A 21,604-nucleotide genomic window follows, 5' to 3' on the forward strand; every position below is an offset into this window, starting at 1 on the left:
ATCCCCGGCGGCCCCAGACCCCAGGGAGCCCTGCAGGGCAGGAGCCAGGCCCCTGGGGCAGCTCTGGGGTCGTGGTCGTGGGCCCGGGAGTGAGCCTGTGGACAGCGGGCGTGTAGATTGTGCGTCTTGGCATCTCCCCGCCGCCGCAGGGTCGGATGGCACAGGGCTTGCGCTGAAGCTCAGCAAGGCTCGAGGCCAGTCCGCAAGCCTCCAGACATCAGGGCTGCAGCCCACCAGTCTCTGGGCGGGCGGGGGGCGTCGGAACAGCTAGACAGGTGAGCTCTTGAGGGGCTCGGATTCTGTCTGATGCTATGTCAGAGGGGCTTTGCTTGTTTTTGAGCGTGTCTCTGGGTTGGTGGTGTGGTAAATAATCCTGCCTCTCCCTCTGAGCTCAGAACGAATAGAGGCAATAAGCAAAGGTGCCAGACAGGTTCCTGGGGGGCCCAGCGGGGCTGGGGATGAGGCAGCGTGAGAGTGGGAGCCCTGGCAAAGCTGGTCCTTCCTGGCAGATGCCCTCGTCTTGCCTTCTCACTCTGGCCTGTTGCTGCAGGTGCAACAAGTATCTGAAGGTTGTGCTCCTGTCCAAGATTGGCCCTGTGCAGTGGCTGGGTCGTGACACCGCAGTCTGCAGGGTGCCTGAGGGCTTCCATCTGGGTGGCCAAGATTTGGGTGATGACCTCCCTCTGCTTCCTTCGGGCCTTCCCCCAGCTGGTGTGTTTGTACTGGGCCAAGTCGGGTCTCAGGGCTTCACCTGGTCTCTGAGGGGCCAGACTCCCTGGGCACCCAGGATGGCCACCTCTGCCTTAGCCAGAGCTGCTGCATGACCGGAGACTGTGATTCGCCAAGTCTTGCCAGTTGACTGTGCCTCACATGGTGTGGATTTGAACAGCATCATCAGTCCAGCTGGAGGTGCCAGGGAAGGAGTGGCAGCCTCTGGTCGTGAGCAGTCAGCACGCAGCTTCATTCTCCTCGATAAAGGCAGTTTGCCAACTTCCTAGCTAAATGGGATTTCTTCTTTGCAGCTTGTTGAAGTTTTTCCAATGAAATTGTCCAAACAGGGCAAACACCTTATTTCTATACTGTCCCAACGTGTGCTTTAGAAATAGGTCTGTATTCGAAGAGCTGGAACTTTCTTGTGAAAAGAGAAACTAGTAAACCAACAGAGCAGATCCAGGTGTCCACCTGTTTGGTTGAGATGGTAAATGCTAAAAGTGTAAAACTGCCTTTTAAAATCCATGTTTCCCCAGACTTGCTGACTGGCTACCTGTTTGGTTTGCTGTGTTCTGCGTCGGCAATCGCTTCTAGCTTCCAACAGGAAATCTTGGTGTCTGAGCAAACCTGTGACCCGGGAAAGAGCAGCTGAGCCTCCGGGATGCTGACGAGAGGCTGGTGTGTGCTGTAAGGTAAGTGCTGACAGCTCGCACCTGGAGCGCCTCAGGGTCATCGTGACCCCTCGTAGTGACGGCCTCGGGGGTTCCGGTGCCAGCCGGGGGTGGCCTGTGAGCTCTGAGGAAGACGTTAGAGTACAGCATTTCTGACAAATGAAGAAAAACGAAGAACTCTTTGGGTGAATTTCGCACTGAAACGGGGGTCCCCTTCCTCCCTGGCCCCACAGGGTTTCTTCGCTGCCCCCTGCTCCTGACCCCGGTCCGTTCCCCGCTGGCCACCCCCTCTCTTCACACCCGGGTGGCACCTTCCGAGGTGAGGTAGTGGCCCCAGACACTGGGCAGGCTGGGGACCTGAGGTTACATGGAGCACGAGCGGCCATCTGCTGGGTCCTGGTGACAGCAGTGACAAAGACCAAGCACGTGGGGGGAGGAATGTGGTAGAGAGGCCTGGAAAGCCACCTGGCCTGCTTGACAAGGGTCCTACTATGCTGTGCCCAAGCGCTGAGGTCCGGGAGCCAGGAGGGCGAGCAGGGAGGCGTCTCTGGGGGCCCTGCTCAGGCCCCAGGCCGGGTGACGCCAGGCTGGGCGCGGGTGCTGCGGCCGAGGGCCAGCCCCAGGCCCCCCAGGGCTGGAGTGTGGAGGGGAGGTGGAGAGGCTCCCAGGCTGTGGGTGCCGCAGGGTGGGATGCTCCTGTCTTCTCACCGTCCTCCTCAAGGGCTACTGGTCTGTGTGGGAGGAAGCCCGAGACTCAGCGTGTCCATTTGGCTCTGTCCCCTGTGGGCCAGTGGGTTCCCGGGAGGGGCATCCTTGGGGAGCAGGGAGGTTGCTGGCCAGCACTGGAGAGCTGTCTGGCTGTGTTCAAAATAGGGGTGTGAAGGCAGCAGGTGCTGGTCAGAGGCGCTTCTCGCGGCAGGCTGGACTTCCCTGGTGCCCTGGTGGAGCCACTGCTGGCTGGGACTTGGTCCTGTTTTCCCACAAGCCCTGCTGGGCATCCTCCACCCTCTGTTTGTTCTCTGACCATTCCCCTGAGGGCAGAGCCAGGCACTGGGCACACCTGATATCCTGCTCAGGGTGTCCACTCCCCATCCCCTGTCTTGATGGAGATGGTTCTGCAGCCCGTGGCCAGTGGGTCTGTAGGCTGCCAGGAGGGTGGGTGTGACAGCTGGCCAGGCAGGCTGAGGGGCTGGGCTCACAGGCAGAGGGCGTGCCACTGTGGCTGCAGAAGGACCACAGTGCCGGCTCGTGAGACTGGCGTCCTTTCCTGCCCCTTTATCTCAGCGTAGGGCCAGTTTCTAGCCCTGCAGATGGCGTGCCCCTTGCTAGCAGGGGTCTCTCGTTGGGCCTGTCTCCCCACACTTGTTTGGGTCTGTGGTTGCCTGGAACGAGGTCGAGTCTGACTGGCTCAACAGGCGCGCCTGGGAAGGGCGAGAGGCAGCTCAGCACTGCCCACGGGCCACGACCAATTCTGGAGGCCCCCGGCGGGGAGGAGGGCGTGTGCCATCTGGCTGAGGTTGGCAGCCTGGCGTGACAGGGCCTGTGCCCTAAGCAGCAGCGCCACCACTAAGCCACTGGGCCACTGGCTCAGGCTGTGCTGCCCTGCCTGAGTCAGACACGTGTGGCATCTGCTGACGGGGAGACACCAAGCAGGAGGCCGAGGCTGCACGTGAACGGCCCGCCCTGCGAGTTGGCGGCCCACAGGCCCTCAGCCCTCGTCTGGGGCTCACAGGCATTCTCGTGTGGCCTTCTTGCTGTGGCAGGAAGGACAGAGAAGCCCTGGTGCCCCATCTTTGCAGGGGCCAGAGACCACAGAAGGGAGGGTGGCTGGAGGGCGGCAGGAGATGGAGGTGGCATGGCCCCGGCAGGGGGCAGCCGGCCAGGTGAATGAGCAGTGAGTGGTTTCCCTGAGGAGATTGGCCACCGGGTCGGGAAGGCACGTCCATTTAGATCATCCACCTGCGTCTGGAAGCCCTGGAGGTCTTGGGAGGGGTGAGGCAGGAGCGGTCACAGGCGCCTGCCCGGGAGGCAGGGGGACTTGCAGAAGCCGAGCTGGCTGAGCAGTTCATGCTGCTGAGAATCTGAGGGTCCTTCACTTGGACCCTAGGCTGGCCATGGACCAGGAGCCTCGCCCTGTGGGCAGTGCCCCTCCCCTGCACACCCTGTGCTGGCGCAGACCTCAAGGTGGAGCTGGGCAGACGGTGGCCATCAGATGACCTGTGGGCTCAGGCCTGGGATTCTGAGTTTGGGGCTGGGGGGGGCGGGGTCCAGGTGGAGGGGTGACGTGTGGTTTTCCTTGTTGCTGGCTAAGCTCTGGGCTGGCCTGGTGGCCTGTGGCTTCACTGGGCCACTGGGTGCTAACAGGAGCCAGCTGCACCCCAGCCAGCCTCAGGGTCTCCCTCTGGCATTCCGGGAGCTCTGCAGTGAGACTGCTGGGTGCCCCAGGCTAGGGTCTCCCCAGCCTCGGGGTCCCGATGCTACCTGAGAGCCCGCTCCACTGCAGAGGCTCAGTCTCCAGAGATGGAGCGGTGACTGCCCCCTCCAGTCCTGGAGACCTGAGCCCTCTCCCGCATTAAGTCCTGTTGATTTAACATCTTAGGCATTGTCCAAATCCATTCATGTCGTAAAAAAAAATGTATTGAGGAATCACATATACAGGGAGGCCCAGGTCATAAGTGATCCAAGTTAGCAAAGTGAACACGTGTATAATTGGAACCCAGATCAGGAAATAGCATGTTCCCCTTGGGCCCAAGCCCCCTGTGATCGCCTGTGCCGCTGTCTCCCTGACTCTAGTGCCCTGGATTTGTCTGTCCCGTTTGTGAACTTTCTATTGGTGGAATCAGGCGCGCGGCTTCTTTCCTTGGACGTGAGTTTGTGAGCTTTGCTGTGTGTAGTGCAGCGGTTTGTACTCCCTTGGAGGTAAATCACGTGTCACGACCCAGTTCACCCTTGAGCACTCGGGGTGGGTGCTGCTGTGAACAACGCCACCTCCGTCAGGGCCTGCCTGGGGTGGCCGGCCGACGCTTCTCTGAAGGACCACGCAGCACTGCCCACTGGGCTGTGGGTGGCATCAGACCCTGTGTGTGTTAGCTGCTGGGGGCACCTGTTCCAGCGTTTTCCTGTTTTCTGTTGTTGGGTTGTCTGCTTTGTGCATGAGATCTGCAGGCCCTCCTTCCACACTCCAGGTACACAGCCTTTGTGGCGTATGTGTTGCTGCCTCTCCAGGCTTAAGTACCGTCCAGCTTCTCAGATGGCTACACAAAGAAAGTCTGCTTTCTTCGGAAAGTTTTATTGTCTTACCTTTCACGTTGATCTGTGCAATCCTGGTGGCCCCCTGTATGCCAGCCACCCAGAACCGGATCTGCTAGTGCGGGCAGACCCTCCTCTCAGCCGGTTCTTGTCCCCTGGTTCCCTGGGGACCTGCAGTCCTGTCACCAGGATGGCCCCCACACTTCTGCTCCAGCCCCCCACAGCGGCTGGCAGGCCCGTTCCAAAGAGGTGTCCCACCCTCCCTCCAGGACGGGCCCACCTCTGCTTTTGCAGCTGGTCTCCTGTGCTGCTGGCGGGTGGCCACGTGGGCCCCCTTTGGTCTCTACTGCACAGGCCCCCCTCCAGCCCCAGGGCATTCCCCGTGTTCCACCCCACCCCCGTTCCCATCCATCTCTCCCTGGCAGCCCTCTCAGAACTGGTGCAAGCCCGTGTGGCCTTCTCGATGTGGCCTCAGGGAGCCCTCTGCCCGCAGGTCTCCCACCATGGAGCCAGACCCCCAGGCGGGCGTGCAGGTGGGCATGCGCGTGGTGCGCGGCGTGGACTGGAAGTGGGGCCAGCAGGATGGCGGCGAGGGCGGCGTGGGCACGGTGGTGGAGCTCGGCCGCCACGGCAGCCCTTCGACCCCCGACCGCACGGTGGTCGTGCAGTGGGACCATGGCACGCGCACCAACTACCGCGCGGGCTACCAGGGCGCGCATGACCTGCTGCTCTACGACAACGCCCAGATCGGTGCGCGGGGGCCTGGGGGCGGGGCTGGAGGGGGCGGGGCCTGGCAGAGGGGTGGGGCCGCGCGGCGCCCCCTGATGCTGCCCGCCCGCAGGCGTCCGCCACCCCAACATTATCTGCGACTGCTGCAAGAAGCACGGGCTGCGGGGCATGCGCTGGAAGTGCCGCGTCTGCTTCGACTACGATCTCTGCACGCAGTGCTACATGCACAACAAGCACGACCTGGCCCACGCCTTCGAGCGCTACGAGACGGCCCACTCACGCCCGTGAGTTTCCCTGCCGCCCCTGGTGTGGGCGCGTACCCGAGGGGGGCCCCGGCGGCCCTGCGTCCTTCCTGCTCACGTCCAGAGCCTCACAAAAGCACCTCTGACATCCGAGCAGCCTTGGTCCTGGAGGACTGGAACTGCCTCCCCCTGGCCACTCCCCAGGGTACAGGTCGAGTCCTTCCTGAGCCATTTCCTGGAGGAGTGGCCAGGGTCGTGGTCACGCTGGGGGGCTTGGGCATTGACACCAGTCCCTACTCTCTGCGGAAGGCAACCGTGTCCACTGAGCAGGTCGGCGGAGGTGGGTGCTGTGAATGGGGCCTCCTCCAGTGTCCCGGTCCCCTCCTAGAGCCAGGCTCCCCAGTGGTCCCCCAGTGCCGCCGTGGCCGGGGCGCTGAGGGTGGCCTGCCTGGAGCGTGCTGCCGGCGTCCACACCTGTGGTGGTGCTTGTTGGCCTGGCTGGCAGGCTCCTTTGCTGTGGTCGGGGTGGGGGGGGACCAGGCCGAGGAGGAGTCCACTGGGCTGGGTGGGTGCCCAGAGGTGCACCCCTGTTCCCTGCACCGTTGCCCTCGCCTCCTTGACATCCCCCACACACGGAGGGGAGGGGTGTACTCCACGTCCCAGCCGCCCCTGGCCAGGGTGGGAGCCAGGATCAGCTGTCCGGGCGCCTCTGGCCAAGCCGGCCCTGCTCGCTCCTCTGCTTCCAACGTGCTGAGCTCCCCTGGGCCAGGCCGTGCGCTGAGCTCTGGGGTCAGCTCTAACGGGAGGCAGCAGGTCTGGCGTGAGCGCACATAGAGGGTGTGTGGTGAGGGGGGGCCTGGGGCGCCCTTCTCGCTTCACATTGTGAAAGGTCCCCCAGGGACTTCCCTGGTGGTCCGGTGGTTAGGACTGCGCTCTCACTGCTGAGGGTGCAGGTTCAATCCCTGGTCGGGGAACTAAGATCCCATAAGCTGCATGGCCTGGCCAAATTGAAAAAATAAGAAAGGTTTCCTGGAGGGACCTGGGCCGCAGCTCCACTCTAGGCTCAGAGTGTGGAGGGCATTGACCTGTGGGGCCAGCTGCTCCGGGGGAAGGGAGAGCCGGGCCTGGGAGCTGGCGGCACCCCATCCTTTAGATTCCAGGGCTGGGAGTGGAGGGGCAAGGCTGGCAGAGCCGGTCGCCTGCTCCATTGCACGGTTGCTCCCATGGCCTGGGACCCACTCTCTCTCTCGTAGGGTCACGCTGAGTCCCCGCCAGGGCCTCCCAAGGATCCCGTTAAGGGGCATCTTCCAGGGAGCAAAGGTGGTTCGGGGCCCCGACTGGGAGTGGGGTTCGCAGGATGGTGAGTGGGGGTCCAGGGTGGGAAGGTGGGGGCTGGGCTGCCACCGGCTATGGCTCATCCCCGTGGCGCAGGCTTAGTCTGCTGGTGGGGCCACTGTCTCCCAGGAGGGGAAGGGAAGCCAGGCCGAGTGGTGGACATCCGTGGCTGGGATGTGGAGACGGGCCGGAGCGTGGCCAGCGTGACGTGGGCCGATGGCACCACCAACGTGTACCGCGTGGGCCACAAGGGCAAGGTGGACCTCAAGTGTGTGGGCGAGGCAGCCGGTGGCTTCTACTACAGGGAGCATCTCCCGAGGCTCGGTACGGGCAGGCCCCACCGACACCCACCCAGTTGCTCTCTGTCCTGGCTGAGCCTCAGCGGCAGCCCTGGGCCAGGGGTGGCCTGTGAAGTCACTGAGGGGAGGGGAGGGGTGGGGGCGGAGGGACCCGTGTGAGCTGGGCCTGCCACCTCACTCCCAGGCAAGCCCGCAGAGCTGCAGCGCAGGGTGAGTGCTGACGGCCAGCCCTTCCAGCACGGGGACAAGGTCAAGTGTCTGCTGGATGCGGATATCCTGAGGGACATGCAGGAAGGCCACGGCGGATGGAACCCCCGGATGGCCAAGGTGAGCCGCCCCACCTGCCGAATCCCCGTGCCCCCACTCCCCACATCCTCTGGACCCCCGCCGTCGTGCTCCACCTGGCCACAGCCTCCGTGACCCGCCGCAGTGTATCGGACAGATGGGCACCGTACACCGCATCACGGACCGTGGGGACGTGCGTGTGCAGTTCAGCCACAAGACCCGCTGGACCTTCCACCCTGGGGCTCTCACCAAGGTGCATGGGGGGCCGGGCTGAGCCCCTCTGCTCACTTCCGTACCCCCTTTAACGTGCTGGCTTGGCCCTGGGAGTGCCTCCCTCGGGCCCTGAAGGAAGAGGGGAGGGTATGGTGGGGTCCAGAGGGGACTAGGTCCAAGGAGAGGGGACCCTGGTGTGAGGCACGGGGGTGGGGGCCGCGGGGAGCTGTTCAGGGGCAGCAGGTCAGGCGCGAACATCTGTTCTGAGGGCCAGAGGGGCCTTTGCAGCCCCACAGGCAGGAGGTGGTGGGTTGGGGTACTTTCTTAGGAGGGCGGGGTGGACCTTGGCCAGGGCTGGGGGTGTGGTGGGCGTGGTGAGAGCTGTCTGGGAAGCAGCATCCCTTGGATGAGGGATGGAGAGGGTGGGGGGCAGCGGCGTGTCCAGTGATGGCACCTGGGCGGGGGCAGCGCCAGCACTCAGCTCTGCGGCTGCTGGGGCACATCTGCCTTCAAGGATGGGGGATGGTGGGGTCATAGGACAGGCGGTTTGTAGAGTGAGCTCTGTCTGTACCCCCGAGGGCAAGCATGAGGAAGGAGTTGCTAGGAAAGGTTTGGGGGTGGGGGAGAAGCGGCCCTGACGCCCTCTGTGCTGTCCCGGCCTGGCCCCCGTCATCCTGCGGGCCCCTCCCCCCAGCCAGGCTAGTCTGGTCTTGGCTGTGCTGCCTGCTCCCCCTCCCACCCTGGCCTGCACACCCCCCACAGCTGGCTTCTGTCCCGTCTAGATGCTGATGTCCGCTGCCTCTCTGGCTGTCACCCGCATGGCTCTGAGGCTAGGCCACCAAGGGCCGCCCTGGTGACCTGTCACCCTTATCGGGCCAGACCCTCCGGTTGTGCTTTCAGGCAGGGGCTGGGGTCCTGTCCAGGCCAGCCTGTCCTGTGGAGCTGGATGGGGGCACCTTCCTGCTCTGTGAGCCCAGGCAGCCACACGTGCCGGGGCCCCTCACATGCTTCTCTGTCACTCAGCACAACTCCTGCTCGGTGGGTGAACTTGTCCGGGTCATTGACGACCTCGACATGGTGAGGCGGCTGCAGGCCGGCCATGGCGAGTGGACAGATGACATGGCCCCCGTGAGTCCCGCACCCCTGCCTCCCCGCCCCCAGCTCCCTCGCCCATGGGAGGCCCACCTGAGACCCCGCCCTCTCCCCACCCAGGCTCTGGGCCACATCGGGAGAGTACTGAAGGTTTTCGGAGATGGGAACCTGGGTGTGCTGGTCAGCGGTAAGCTGTGGACCTTCAGCCCCTCCTGCCTGGTGGCCTACCGGCCTGAGGAGGACGCCAACCTGGACGTGGCCGAGCGCGCCCGGGAGAACAAAAGTGAGGGCATCCAGCGCGGGCGGCCGGTGGGGGGCGGGGCCGCCCCTGGCCACCACCGAACCTCAGCCCTGCCCTCCCCAGGCTCCCTGAGTGTCGTCCTGGACAAGCTTCGAGCCCAGAAGAGTGACCTGGAGCACCCGGGGAGGCTGGTGGTGGAGGTGGCCCTGGGCAACGTGGCCCGGGCTCTGGACCTGCTGCGGCGGCACCCGGAGCAGGCAAGCTCCTGAGACCAGCCCCCGCCAACCCCCACCCCTGCCCCGGCCCCAACAGCCCCAGCGGGAGGGGCCGGGGCCAGGGGCTAACCCTCTGCCCTCCCGGCAGGTGGACACCAAGAACCATGGCAGGACCGCCCTGCAGGTGGCTGCCTACCTAGGCCAGGTGGAGCTGGTGCGGCTGCTGCTGCAGGCTCGGGCGGGCGTGGACCTGCCGGATGACGAGGGCAGCACGGCGCTGCACTACGCGGCGCTGGGGTGAGGCCTGGCCGGGGCGCGGGGGGCCGGGCCTGCAGGTCCAGCCAGTGGGCACAGCGCCCCTCCTGCTTCCTCTCCCGCCAGGAACCAGCCCGAGGCCGCCCGGGTGCTCCTGAGCTCAGGTTGTGGGGCCAACACTCTTAACGGCACCCGGAGCTCGGCGTTGCACGTGGCCGTGCAGAGGGGCTTCCTGGAGGTGGTGAGGGTCCTCTGTGAGTGCGGCTGTGACGTCAACCTGCCCGTGAGTGCTGGGTCCCCTGGCCCTATCCCTGGGGTCAAGGAGGCAGTGGCCAAGATCTTCTTGCCAAGTGATCACTGGCCCACCACCGGCAGGACGCCCATGCTGACACGCCCCTGCACTGTGCCATCTCGGCGGGCACTGGCGCCAGCGGCATCGTGGAGGTCCTCACCGAGGTGCCAGGCATCGACGTCACTGCCACCAACAGCCAAGGCTTCACCCTGCTGCACCATGCATCCCTCAAAGGCCATACACTGTGAGTTTGGGGTGGACGCATAGCCAGCAGCCAGCTCCTGCTGTGCTGCTGGGCCACTCTGGTGTCGCCCCTGACCCCAGACGCGTCTCCCTGCTCCCACAGAGCCGTCAGAAGGATTCTGGCGCGGGCCCGGCAGCTGGTGGACGCCAAGAAGGAGGATGGGTTCACAGCGCTGCACCTGGCCGCCCTGAACGACCACAGGGAGGTGGCCCAGGTTCTCATCCGAGAGGTGTGGACGCAGGGTCCTGGGCGGGCCCGGGGACCGGGGTGTCAGGACCCACCAGTGTCCCTGGGCTGAGCCTGTGCCCCCCCCCACCCCCTAGGGCCATTGTGATGTGAATGTTCGCAACCGTAAGCTCCAGTCCCCGCTGCACCTGGCTGTGCAGCAGGCCCACGTGGGGCTGGTGCCACTGCTGGTGGACGCTGGCTGCAGCGTCAATGCCGAGGACGAGGAGGGGGACACAGCTCTGCATGTGGCACTGCAGCGTCACCAGCTGCTGCCCCTGGCAACTGATGGGGCCGGGGGGGACCCGGGGGCCTTGCAGCTGCTGTCAAGGGTGAGGAAGCGTGACTCTGGGTGCTTGAGAGGTGGGCCGTGGCACCTGGCTGCAGGCCCCTGTGGCCTCTGCCCACCTCCACCTTCGGGGACAGCCCTGACCAGGCCCTCTCAGGGTGGGACAGCCCGGGCCGCAGTGGTTTGCAGGAGGTGTCTTCTGTGACCCCAGTCACCGCCGTGTGGCCAGTGTTCCTGAGGTTCTGTGCTTCAGGCCAGCCTGGGAAAGGGGGCGGGGTGCCGTGTGGGCGGGGGTCGTGTGTCAGGACCCGGGCCCCTCTGCCGGCAGGGGCCTTTACCTGCCTGCCTCCGGCGGCTCCGGGGGTCTCGGGCGGGGCCCAGGCCTCTGAAGCCTGGTGCCAGCCCGGCTCCCTCCAGGCCAGTGTTCCCAGGTGCCCGCCCTCACATCGTCTGTCCTGCCACCCAGCTACAGGCCTCGGGCCTTCTGGGCAGCACGGAGCTGACGGCGGGCGCGGCGGTCGCCTGCTTCTTGGCGCTGGAGGGCGCCGACCTGAGCTACGCCAACCACCGCGGCCGGAGCCCGCTGGACTTGGCAGCTGAGGGCCGCCTGCTCAAAGCCCTGCAAGGCTGTGCCCAGCATTTCCGGTGAGCAGGCGGGGCCGGGGGCGGACCCGCCCGCAGCCCTGGGCCCTTTCAAGCCCCTTCTGCCCACGCAGGGAGCGGCAGGCTGGCGGCGGCGGGGGCGCGGCCCAGGGCCCAAGGCTGGCGCTCAGTGCCCCCAACACTGTTACCAACCTGCACGTCGCTGCGCCGTCCGGGCCCGAGGCCGCCGAGTGCCTGGTGTGTTCGGAGCTGGCGTTGTTGGTGCTGTTCTCGCCTTGCCAGCACCGCACGGTGTGTGAGGGTGAGTGCAGGGGTCAGGGGCGGGGCGGGGCGGGGGTGCGGCGACCGGGCTGGGGGGCCTCGCTCAGCCGTGCGCTCCCCCGCAGAGTGTGCCCGCAGGATGAAAAAGTGCATCAGGTGCCAGGCGGCCATCGGCAAGAAGCTGCGCCCAGGTGGGGCTCGGCGCCCCCCGCCCCCCCCACCCCCGGTGTGGGCCTCTGCATGTCGCCCCGCGGTTCACGGCTCCGTCCCCTGTCGTGGCTCACGCTCCTACCCGCGGTTCTCCCCCAAGCCCCGGGCCTCCACAGCCCCTGCCTCTGACCGGGACCCCTTCCCGCAGACGGCACGGAGGTGGTCAGCGCTGCCCCTGCCCCCGGCCCACCGCGGCAGCTGGTGGAGGAGCTGCAGAGCCGCTACCGGCAGATGGAGGAGCGCTTCACCTGCCCCATCTGCATCGACAGCCACATCCGCCTCGTGTTCCAGTGCGGTCACGGCGCCTGCGCGCCCTGCGGCGCTGCGCTCAGCGCCTGCCCCATCTGCCGCCAGCCCATCCGCGACCGCATCCAGATCTTCGTGTAGCCGGGCCCCCTGCCTCGTCCGCGGCCACGCCCCGCCACCGCCTTCGCAAGCCCCTGCTCTGTATTTTATAAAAAGATTAACGGACTCTGCGCCTGGTTGCCTGCCTGGGGCGGGGCCGTGGGTCCCCCACCCCGGGCCATCCCGACCTGGCCCCTTCCGCCGTTGGCCGGGCGCTGGGCTCTGCGCTTCGGCCAGAGGCCCCGCCTGGCCCCTCCCGACCTGCGTGTCCTGCTCTTCCCAGGACTCACGGGTCCAGAGTCCTGCCAGGATCCCGGTCTCTGGGCCAGAAAGGATGGGGCCCGGGCTTGCAGTGTCGTCCAAGAGCACTGGTTGGACCGAAACCCCAGCAGCGCCTCCTCCTTGCGCCTGGGGCGGGCTGTGGAGACGACAGACTTTGGCCAGAGCAGAACCCGGTCTCGTGGCGGGCTGTGCAGTCCCGGCTAAGCGGGGAGTTGGGCGAGGCCTCTGATTCAAGCTAGAAGCCCCGGCAGGGTTTCAGGACCACTGAGTGTGGGAGGTGGAACACGGACCTGGGGAGTAGGGCAGAGCACAGGACAGAGACGATCGGTTTGTCGGCGCAAACGTTTAGCCATGGGGGCGGCGGGCACTACCCTGGTCTGGGCGCCGCGGCCGGGCGCTTTCCAAGAACCACTGAAGTGCTCCCCCGGCGCCTCAAGGCTGCCAGCCAGCCATTTGGCGCTGACCCCGCTGGCCTGGCGCGCCACTGTCACTCTGGGCTCAGGGCCTGGGTGGAGAACGTGGAGGGCCAGCCGCCCTCCCCTCCCTCCCCTCCCTCCCCCGACCCTGCGCCTCTCCTCTGGCTCGGCCCAGCCCCCACCCCGTCTCCCCTCCCCCCGGCCGCTCCGCCCCGGCGGGAGGCCCGTCCCACCCAGGATCCCGGTTCCCCAAGCCCAGAGGCGCCCTCGCCTACATCCCGCCTGGCTCAGCTCCTCAGTCAGGCATGACCTGAAAGTCGTCCCGTCGAGTCTTCCGCCCCCATGACACCTGGTGCCCCAGCCCCAACCCAGGACCGTTCAGACTTCGGCCCTGCGCGCGCTTGGCAGGTAGCGCCTGGTGGGGATGCCTGCGGCGCCCCCCACTCCCCCGCCCCTTGTGCGCTGTCCCTGTCGCCCTCCGTGGGTCCTTCCGCTGGCCCCTGCAGGTCCTCCTCCCTCCCGGCACCCAAGCCTTGCTCCGCAGGCGCCTCCTTCTCCGTCTTCCTCACCCCGGTACTCACTTGCCACGTCCCCTCCCGTCGCATCCCTCCCCTCTCGTGGGGTCCCTGTCAGCCAGCGCCTGCAGGGGACTTGTCCCGAGTTGGCCAGGATGGAGCTCCCACTGCCGGGTCTCATCCTGTGTCCAGGGGGACTCCGTTTGGGAGAAAAGCTGCCAAGTCAGTCAACTCTCAGCGAGTTTGGGGACCCGGCTGACCACTCCTGCCTAAGCCCGAGCCCCCGGTGTCCGTCCCTTCCCTGGCGTCCGGGGCCCTCCTCGCAACACCACCCCCACCCCCACCAAGTGACCCCGCCCAGTTGGCCCTGCCCAGGCCACCGCCACCGACCCACAGGCCCGGGTCCCCGCACCCCAGGCTGGAGGTGTCGGGGGTGCTCCCGACAGCAGGCGGCCAGCTGGTTCCCTTCGGGGCAGCCGCGCGCCCTCCCCCTCAGGGCTGTAACCCGAGCCGCCGCCGCCGCGCTGCCCCGCCGCCTGAGCCCCGACAGCGATTCCGCAGGCGCCATGGGCCGCGGGGCCTGCGTCCCCTCAGCGGCGTCGGGGGCCCACGACCGGGCCCGTCTGCTCGGAGCCGTGCTGGGCGCGCTGTGCCTCCTCCCCACCCTCGTGCTGCTGGCCCGGCCGGGGGCCCTGGGGAACCGGCCAGTGGCGAGCGCAGCGCAGGTGAGAGCGGGCGCGGGAGCGGGCGGGTCGGCCCCGGCTGCCCGTCCGGGCCTGAGTCGGCGAGTTCGCGTCCGTTGAAGGGGGGGGGGTGGGCAGCATCTGCCGGCAGCTCCGCCCACTCCGACCTGGCCTGTTTTTAGTAACGTTTTTCTTTCTGGCTGTTAAGTAGCCCCGGCTCGGGGTGGAAAACCAGAAAATGCCGAAAGACAAAAAGAGTCCCTCCCTGGAGAGAGCGTCAGCGCTCTCCGGAGCGCGCGCCCTCCCATCCTTCGAGGCCCATTTCCTCGCGGCTTGGGGCTTGGGGCCAGTCCCTGCTGCCTCCCCACGGGGCATTTGCTTCCCTCGAAGGGAGACGCTGTGTTCCCGACAGCGGGTGTGCTCACCACCCCAAGCCTTGGCCCGCCGCACCCCCCGGCGCCCCGCAGACGCCGCTACACGCTGACCCCGACCCGGCTGCGCTGGGATCACTTCAACCTCACATACAGGTGCGACCCTGGCCCTGGGGGTGGGGGGGGAGCGGTGCTGCCTGGCTGCCACCCCTGACCATGACTCCCACCCCAGGATCCTCTCTTTCCCGAGGAACCTGCTCAGCCCCAGAGAGACCCGGCGGGGCCTGGCCGCCGCCTTCCGCATGTGGAGTGACGTGTCCCCCTTCAGCTTCCGCGAGGTGGCCCCTGAGCAGCCCAGCGACCTCCGCATAGGTGGGCGCCGTGCCCCCGGTCCCCGCCCTGCCCCAAGGCCCCCTTTCAGCCCCGTGCTCCTGCAGGCTTCTATCCGGTCAACCACACGGACTGCCTGGTCTCCCCGACGCACCACTGCTTCGACGGCCCCACGGGCGAGCTGGCCCACGCCTTCTTCCCCCCGCACGGCGGCATCCACTTTGACGACAGCGAGTACTGGGTCCTGGGCTCCACACGCTACAGCTGGAAGAAAGGTGACGCCGGCCTGGCCTCCCGTGGGGCCCTCGCACCACGGGCGGGCACAGCGGCAGGGCTTTGGGGGCGGGTCATGGCTGGGATTTGGGATCAGGGAGGCGGGCCGGGGCAGGCTGGGAGGAGGTCGTAAGCCTGGGTTCCAGGAGCCCTGAAGCCCCCTCCCCCCACACCGCTGGAGCCCAAGCTGGAGCTGCATTCCTGGGGGCCAGCTCACCACCTCGCCAGCTTGGAACACTCTTATCTTCCCACGGCTGCCCGAGGGAGGCTCCCGGCACTGCAGCAGCTGTTCGGGCCTCGGGGGCAAGGCCGGCGGGCGGGCGGGGGTGTGGGGGGCGGCGGAGGGCTGGGCCGGGGAAGCAGTCCGGAGCTTGTCGACACAGGACTCGGGCTTGAGAGCCCAGGGTCAGGCTCACCTTCAATAACCTTCACTGGCTTATGCTTAGAAAAGGAGGTAACATGGCGGCCAAGGTGATCACCGCTCAGCAGACAAGTGAGACTGTGGTTCTCACCTTGAAAGAGGTGTTAGGGGCAGTAGGAGAGTGAGAGATTGGACTGGGACCTGTACAATGAAGTAGAGAAAATTCAAGATAACAAGTCAGGGCTTCCCTGGGGGCGCAGTGGTTGAGAGTCAGCCTGCCGATGCAGAGGACGCGGGTTCGTGCCCCGGTCTGGGAAGATCCCACATGCCGCGGGGCGGGCGGGGCCGGGGGCCGGGGCGGGCGGGCCCTGAGTCCAGGCTGCCCCCCTGCAGGCTGCCTGGACCGGCTGTTCGTGTGCGCGTCCTGGGCGCGAAGGGGTTTCTGCGACGCTCGCCAGAGGCTCATGAAGAGGCTGTGTCCCAGCAGCTGCGACTTCTGCTACGGTGAGCTTGGGTGTCAGGCACCGGCCTGCGTCTGGTCAGGGCGCTGGGTACTGATGTGGCCTCTGCCCCCCCATCCCGTACGAGCAGAGTTCCCCTTCCCCACGGTGGCTGCCACCGCACCGCCCCCCAGGACCAAAATCCGGCTGGTGCCCGAGGGCAGGAATGTGACCTTCCGCTGCGGCCAGAAGATCCTCCACAAGAAAGGCAAAGTGTAGTGAGTGACCCTGCCTGGGCACCCGAGGGTGGGCGGGGGACTCGGGACCCTGCCCAGCCCTCCGCCCTCCCCGCAGCTGGTACAAGGACCAGGAGCCCCTGGAGTTCTCCTACCCCGGCTACCTGGCGCTGGGCGACGCGCACCTGAGCATCATCGCCAACGCCATCAACGAGGGCACCTACACGTGCGTGGTGCGCCGGCGGCAGCACGTGCTCAGTACCTACTCCTGGCGCGTCCGCCTGCGGAGCTGAACGCGGCCCGCAGGGCTGAGGATGCTGATAAAGCACTTTCTCTCTCAAGTCTCCTGGCCCTTTCTTGCGAGGGTGGGCGGCCAGTCTTGGGCCACGGGGTGCGGAGCCTGCAGCCAGTTCCTTGCAGGGAGGATGCCGTCCACAGAGACAGGCCGAGAGGGCCGGGCCTGGAGCAGTGGGTAACCCGAGGCCCAGGCGCCAGCAGTAGGGCCAGCGCGCTGAGCCAGTGGGGCCGGGGGTCTCGCGTGGGCTCAGGGCTGGGAAGGGGCTGGGCCCTGTGGCTGCAAGGCCTCCCCGAAGGGAGTGGGGTGAGCGCGGGCGGCGTGTGTGTGTGGGGGAGGCTGGGGGTGCCCGCAGGAGGAGCTAGCTCGGTGCAGCTGGGGGCCCCGGGCAGTGACAAGTCCCCTTCTGCCCAAGCGACACCATGTCCAGCCAGACCAGTAGCTGGAGGACTCGCGGGCTGCAAAGAGCTGAGCCCACGGAGACTGCCTTTCACCCCACCCTCCTTGAGTGTAGGGGCTGGGGCTCCCCGCCACCCCGGGGAGGCCCAGGACCCAGCACAGGACCAGCCACTTAAAGAAGGAAATGCCAGACCTTTCCTCCAAAAATATTTTACTGCATCTTAAAACACGCAACCACCTTGTACAAAAACCCGCTGTGGCTGCGAGCTCGCACGCCTGGCTCTGGGGCCCTGGGTGAGAAGCAGGAAGGTGCTGGAGCAGCAGGCTGAAGATTAGAAAGTACCAACCCCCCCGCAGCTCTGTTCCCAGTCACGGCCGGCACCCGACCGGGGCGGCCGCCGGTGGTCACCGTGGCTGAGTGTGTGTGTGTGGGTGTATGGATACCCGCCCTCTCCTCGCAGGGCAAGTCCGATACATCTGAAAAAACACAGCCTTTCCTCCCACGGCAAGGAAAACGTGATTTAATTCTACAAATATACAAACCAAGATAAAATGAAAACATGGAAAACCCCACGAGGTCAACAGCCAGTCCTAGACTTGAGGTTGCGTCCACGACAGCCCCGTGGCAGTGGCGGCACCTGGTCAGGGCAGGGCGGGGGTCTGGACCCAGACGCCGCCTCCAGTGTCTGCCGCTGTCCCAGCTGGGCCTCAGCGGTCGGCGCTCCCCAAGGTGGGTCCGGGGTCAGCTCTGAGCCTCAGAACTTGAGGCTGAAGCCTGGGCCCGCGGCCGAGGCCCCCTGGTTTGTGGTTGTGAGGTGGAAGCCCGTCTCCTTCAGGTCATCGTCACCCTGTGGACACAGCGGCTTTGTGGGGCCCCGGCCGGGCCAACCCTGTCTCGGGGACCCCGCTCCTCCCGCCAGCCCGCCCCTTACCAGCTGGCTGTAGCCCAGGCCTCCCTCTGGGGGCCGGGGGCTGGTGCCCCGCTTCACCCTCTGCTGTTCGCTCTTGGCAGGCCACGTGGGGAACATGGAGGGGTCGATGGGGAGGGGGGTCTCGCGGAAATACTCGTGCTTGAGGCCGTCCTCTGCACTGACCCTCCGTCCTGGGAAGTAGGTCAGAAACCTGGGAGAACAAGGCACTTGGCAGGGGCGGGGCTGGGCAGGGGAGAGGCGGGCTGAGGGTGGGGTGCAGGGAGGGACGCACTTGTTCATGAGGTCGAAGCCCTGGTCTGAGAGCAGTGCCCCGAAGCGCTTGCGGAGGTTGTTATACGGGTACTCGGTGAAGGTCATCTTCTTGACCGCGGGGAGGTCGTTGTAGCCGGGCCAGATCTTCTCACTGGGGGTCCCCAGGTCCTGAAACAGGGCAGTGTCTCAGATAGCCGGGCCCTGCAGGGAAGGGTCACGTGGCCCGGGCGCCTGCACACGTCCCCAGGGTCACCCACCTTGAACACTTTGTTGATTTGATCGATTTCCGACTTCCCAGGGAACAGCGGCTTCTGAGTCAGCAGCTCCCCAAAGATGCAGCCCACCGACCACATGTCCACGGCCGTGGAGTACTCCTGGGGGTCAGGAAGCACTCAGGGGGCTGGCGCGTCAGGGCGCCCAGGGCAGGCTCCTGCACACCCACACTCACCTTGGCACCGAGCAGCAGCTCGGGGGCACGGTACCACAAGGTCACGACCACCGGGGTGTAGGCCTTCAAAGGGGACCCATACTCCCGCGCCAGCCCGAAGTCCCCCACCTGCGAGGACAGAGGGCGGGCTGTGGCGACTCCAGGCCCGGGAGCCGGCCCCTCCCCGAGCCGCGCACAGGGCTCACCTTGAGGATGCCGGCGTGGCTCAGCAGCAGGTTGGACGTCTTGAGGTCCCGGTGCAGGATCCAGTTGTCGTGCAGGTGCCTCACTCCACGCAGCAGCTGGATCATCAGGGTCTTCACCTCTCCTGGATGGCGACACGGCAGCACGCGGCTGGTCCCCCGGGTCATCGGCTGCCTCAGCAGCCACCAAGCCTCCTGGCACCCGGGCACTCACACACACGCAGCACGACAGGGTCAGAGTTCCAGGTCAGCACTCCCGCCCCGGGCGACCTGAGCGCAGGACGTCCCTCAAGGGGACCTGGGCGTAGGGCCCTACCCGGCAGGAAGGGCTGCTTCATGGTCTCCATGAGGCTCTTGAGGTCGTGCTCCACATAGTTCATCACGATGTAGATCTTGTCCATGTTGCTGCCCACGACGATTTCCTAGGAAACGACAGCAGGTCCCATGGCCCGGGGGTCCCAGGCTGGCCCTGCCACCGCCGGCTCTCCCAAGAGACCTGAAATCCCAGGGCCCAGACACTGGGTGACAGCAGGGACCTCCTAAGTGCGACGGCCACCGCGGTGTAGCACTTGGGGGCCCCGCGGGGCAGAGGAGCGTGGGCCGGCGGCCTCACCCTGACGGTGACGATGTTGGGGTGCTGCGCCTTGAGAATGGTGTTGATCTCCCTCAGCGATGTGATCGGGAAGCCTTCCTTCTCCTTCTCCATCTTTAGCCGCTTCAGAGCCACGATTTCATCTGAAAAGAGCGCAACGGGAAAACCAACGTTGAGCAAACGTTCTTCCACCCACACCTTCTTCCTGTTTCATCACTGTTTCCCCACGATCACGGGACATGGCCAACCGGCCTCCCCCAGGTGCTCAGGGCCTCGACTGCTTCTCTGAGGCCCCACCAAGGGTGCACACCTGCCTGAGGCTGCAAGCAAGCAACACAGAGCCTCGTGGTCAGGCCGACTTCTGGCCTCTGGAAGCGCCAAGGGGCGAGCTGCTCAGGTGTGCACCAGTCAGATAAGGCAAGGCAGAGGCCCAGCACCAGGGGAGGGGCGACAACCAGGATAGTAGGAAACTATACCCAGTGACCCTGACACTGAAGGTGCTGGCGCCCTGCGGTGCTGGCTGGCACTCTGGGCCACCCGGTCCATGCGCCACACCACCCCTTCCCTTTGGGGGACCATCCTGGGACTTGCCCCACCTGTTTTCTTGTCCTTTGCTCTGTACACCACCCCGTAAGTGCCTTCTTCGATCCTGTTCAGGCACTGGAATTCCTCCACACTCCGACAGCCCTGGGAGGAAGCCAGCATGAGGGCGTGGCAGCGGGGCCACACCCCAGAGGGAAGCCCCGACGGATAGACATGTCAGGAGGGCCCGCAGGGCGCGTGGGCAGCGGCCCGGGAACGCTCTCCTCGCTTCAGTGAGCACGTGCCCCTTTATCCAAAAGCCAGCCCTGGGTAACCCCCCACCCCGCCACCTCCAGCCTCCTCATCCTAAGATGAGGCTGGGACAGGAGTGACCCTGTGCACTGCACCCCCAGCTGGCGCAGGAAACCCCCAGGAGCTGGGGTGGCACTTGGGGCTGGGCCACTGGCCTTGGGGCGCCCGGAGCACCTGAGGCCCCTCACCCTCTGGAGACCTGCCCTCTCTAACCCCCTCCCTCCAGCATCGTTGTTACCGACTTTTTCCAACAGAAAACGTGGGCTGACTCATAGCACTGCCCTCCGACCCCTGTACAGCGACTGGGCGAGGTGGGCAGGTGCCTGCTCAGCCCTGGCTGAGGCAGAAGTGATCCCAGAGCTGACCGCCTGCCAGGCTGCCGCCCCCTCCACATGGGGCCCCTGGCGGGTGTCCTGGCTGCAGACGCAGGAACTGTCCCCCGCCCCCCAAGACTGCTGGACAAGAGGCCGGACCATAATCGGGGACACGTGAGAGGCCAGTGGCCAGGCCCGCCCACTGACAGACACCCACAGCAGGGACCCAGTTTCTGCTCTCAGCAACCGGCCCCGTCCACAAGCAGCAAAGCAGAGCCAGGCCTGGGGCGGGGAGGGCGCCTGACCTGCAGGGCTGGCAGGTACTTGGGCAGCTCCTGTTTGAGCTCGATGGGTGACAGGGCTGGGGAGTCGGGCACGAAGTCCCCCTCGGTGAGGGCGCTGCTCTGGGGCGTGCCCTCGCCCACCTCCTCTTCCCCCTCTTCGCTCTCTCCAGAATCGCGGTCAAATCGTGACTCTGGAACTTCAAAAGTTGAACCCAATTACGAACCAAGAACGAGCAAGTGTGGCTACCCCACCCATTCTGGAGAGGAACAGCGAGTGCAGGAAGAAGCCACATTGAGAGCCCCGGGGGGCTGGGCACGGGGTGCGCGTCCCACCGCCCTGGACAGAGAGCACTGTGCCTTGGAGCCACTGCTCGGGCTGGGACCACTGTGAACCACTGACCGGTCGCGAGCCACAAGGCCCGCCCAAAACTTGCGGCCACTGGCCAGAGGGCTTGGCCTGGCTGCCTGCGGAGGCCATGCAGCCCCTGGTCAGCAACGGCCCTGTGGTTGGAGCCGAACTGGCGTTTCCCAGCGTCCCCTGGTGTCCAAGCCCAGCACGCTCAGGATGGAGCTCATTCAGCACTGTCCCTTCTAAGGGACGCCGGCCCCCGTGGGCCCAAGCGGCCAAGCGCGGGGTGCTGGCGGAAGCAGCGCCCCGTGAGCCAGCTGGGCCCTGGGACGCACCAGCCAGGCGCTCCCTGTAGCTCCCGGGGCACGACGTGCCTCTGGGAAAGGCTATTTCTTAGGCCGCTGCCCCGCTCACGACTCGAACGTGGGTCAGCGCCCAGATCAGGGCGGACGAGGCGGCGGTGGATCCGCGCGGGGGGCCTCTCACCAGCCAAGACGCGGTGTTCATCCTCTCGCTCCTCCTCTTCACTCATTTCCTCTTCACTCACTTCCTCTGCAACGGAGACGGGCGTCACCTCAGACCCTCCACAAGCAGAAACGCGGTCCGCGTTGGCCAACAAGAAAGCAAGGGGCGCCCTACGTCGTCGACTCGGGAGCCTCATGGAAGCCCCAGACAGGCGTTTCCGATCTGGATACATTTTTACTGACATTTCACATCACCCACCTGCAGCTGCTACGCTCTTACGGAGTTCAACCGCGTGCGCGCGCGCGCGCGGGGCAGGGCGTGCGCGCGCGCGGGGCAGGGCGTGCG

At 66.1% G+C, this 21,604-nt stretch overlaps 3 protein-coding genes across 9 annotated transcripts in view; 2 read left to right on the forward strand and 1 right to left on the reverse strand.

The window, feature by feature from the left end:
- Positions 1 to 187: 187 nt before the first annotated feature.
- MIB2 (MIB E3 ubiquitin protein ligase 2) lies at positions 188 to 12,133 on the forward strand. Of its 5 annotated transcripts, XM_007448931.1 has the most exons (20): positions 188 to 248; positions 1,904 to 1,925; positions 5,107 to 5,381; positions 5,473 to 5,644; positions 6,856 to 6,962; positions 7,067 to 7,261; positions 7,421 to 7,563; positions 7,667 to 7,774; positions 8,758 to 8,862; positions 8,947 to 9,109; positions 9,191 to 9,324; positions 9,431 to 9,579; positions 9,664 to 9,820; positions 9,913 to 10,073; positions 10,176 to 10,302; positions 10,397 to 10,630; positions 11,054 to 11,232; positions 11,304 to 11,491; positions 11,577 to 11,642; positions 11,810 to 12,133. In XM_007448931.1, exons 3-20 carry the CDS (start codon positions 5,135 to 5,137, stop codon positions 12,046 to 12,048), a joined length of 2,874 nt encoding a protein of 957 aa, XP_007448993.1. In that variant the 5' UTR covers positions 188 to 248; positions 1,904 to 1,925; positions 5,107 to 5,134; the 3' UTR covers positions 12,049 to 12,133. The 5 variants fall into 5 exon arrangements, with proteins under 5 accessions (XP_007448993.1, XP_007448991.1, XP_007448989.1 ...); XM_007448927.1 differs by lacking the exons at positions 188 to 248; positions 1,904 to 1,925 and having other exon boundaries at positions 5,135 to 5,381; positions 7,679 to 7,774; positions 11,810 to 12,124; XM_007448928.1 differs by lacking the exons at positions 188 to 248; positions 1,904 to 1,925; positions 7,667 to 7,774 and having other exon boundaries at positions 5,135 to 5,381; positions 11,810 to 12,124.
- Positions 12,134 to 13,785: 1,652 nt separating this feature from the next.
- On the forward strand, positions 13,786 to 16,206 carry MMP23B (matrix metallopeptidase 23B). The gene is given in 9 exon segments (XM_007448971.1): positions 13,786 to 13,944; positions 14,293 to 14,429; positions 14,506 to 14,645; positions 14,711 to 14,883; positions 14,886 to 14,899; positions 15,323 to 15,369; positions 15,631 to 15,741; positions 15,829 to 15,955; positions 16,032 to 16,206. Coding segments are annotated over 9 exon segments (1,083 nt in total).
- A 1,068-nt stretch (positions 16,207 to 17,274) lies between these two features.
- CDK11B (cyclin dependent kinase 11B) overlaps positions 17,275 to 21,604 on the reverse strand; it is a 13,652-nt gene continuing 9,322 nt past the window's right edge. For all 3 annotated transcript variants that reach the window (XM_007448934.1, XM_007448933.1, XM_007448932.1), the window contains exons 9-19: positions 21,281 to 21,403; positions 20,467 to 20,642; positions 19,610 to 19,700; positions 19,035 to 19,156; positions 18,738 to 18,843; positions 18,425 to 18,546; positions 18,240 to 18,347; positions 18,049 to 18,165; positions 17,811 to 17,959; positions 17,540 to 17,729; positions 17,275 to 17,455 (exon numbers count right to left, since the gene is read on the reverse strand). In XM_007448934.1, the coding sequence (XP_007448996.1) occupies positions 17,363 to 17,455; positions 17,540 to 17,729; positions 17,811 to 17,959; positions 18,049 to 18,165; positions 18,240 to 18,347; positions 18,425 to 18,546; positions 18,738 to 18,843; positions 19,035 to 19,156; positions 19,610 to 19,700; positions 20,467 to 20,642; positions 21,281 to 21,403 (1,397 nt within the window). In that variant the 3' untranslated portion in view covers positions 17,275 to 17,362. The remainder of the gene's footprint in view (positions 17,456 to 17,539; positions 17,730 to 17,810; positions 17,960 to 18,048; positions 18,166 to 18,239; positions 18,348 to 18,424; positions 18,547 to 18,737; positions 18,844 to 19,034; positions 19,157 to 19,609; positions 19,701 to 20,466; positions 20,643 to 21,280; positions 21,404 to 21,604) is intronic.

This window comes from Lipotes vexillifer, unplaced genomic scaffold (assembly GCF_000442215.2).
Source record: "Lipotes vexillifer unplaced genomic scaffold, Lipotes_vexillifer_v1.1 scaffold835, whole genome shotgun sequence".
Taxonomy (NCBI): domain Eukaryota; kingdom Metazoa; phylum Chordata; class Mammalia; order Artiodactyla; family Lipotidae; genus Lipotes; species Lipotes vexillifer.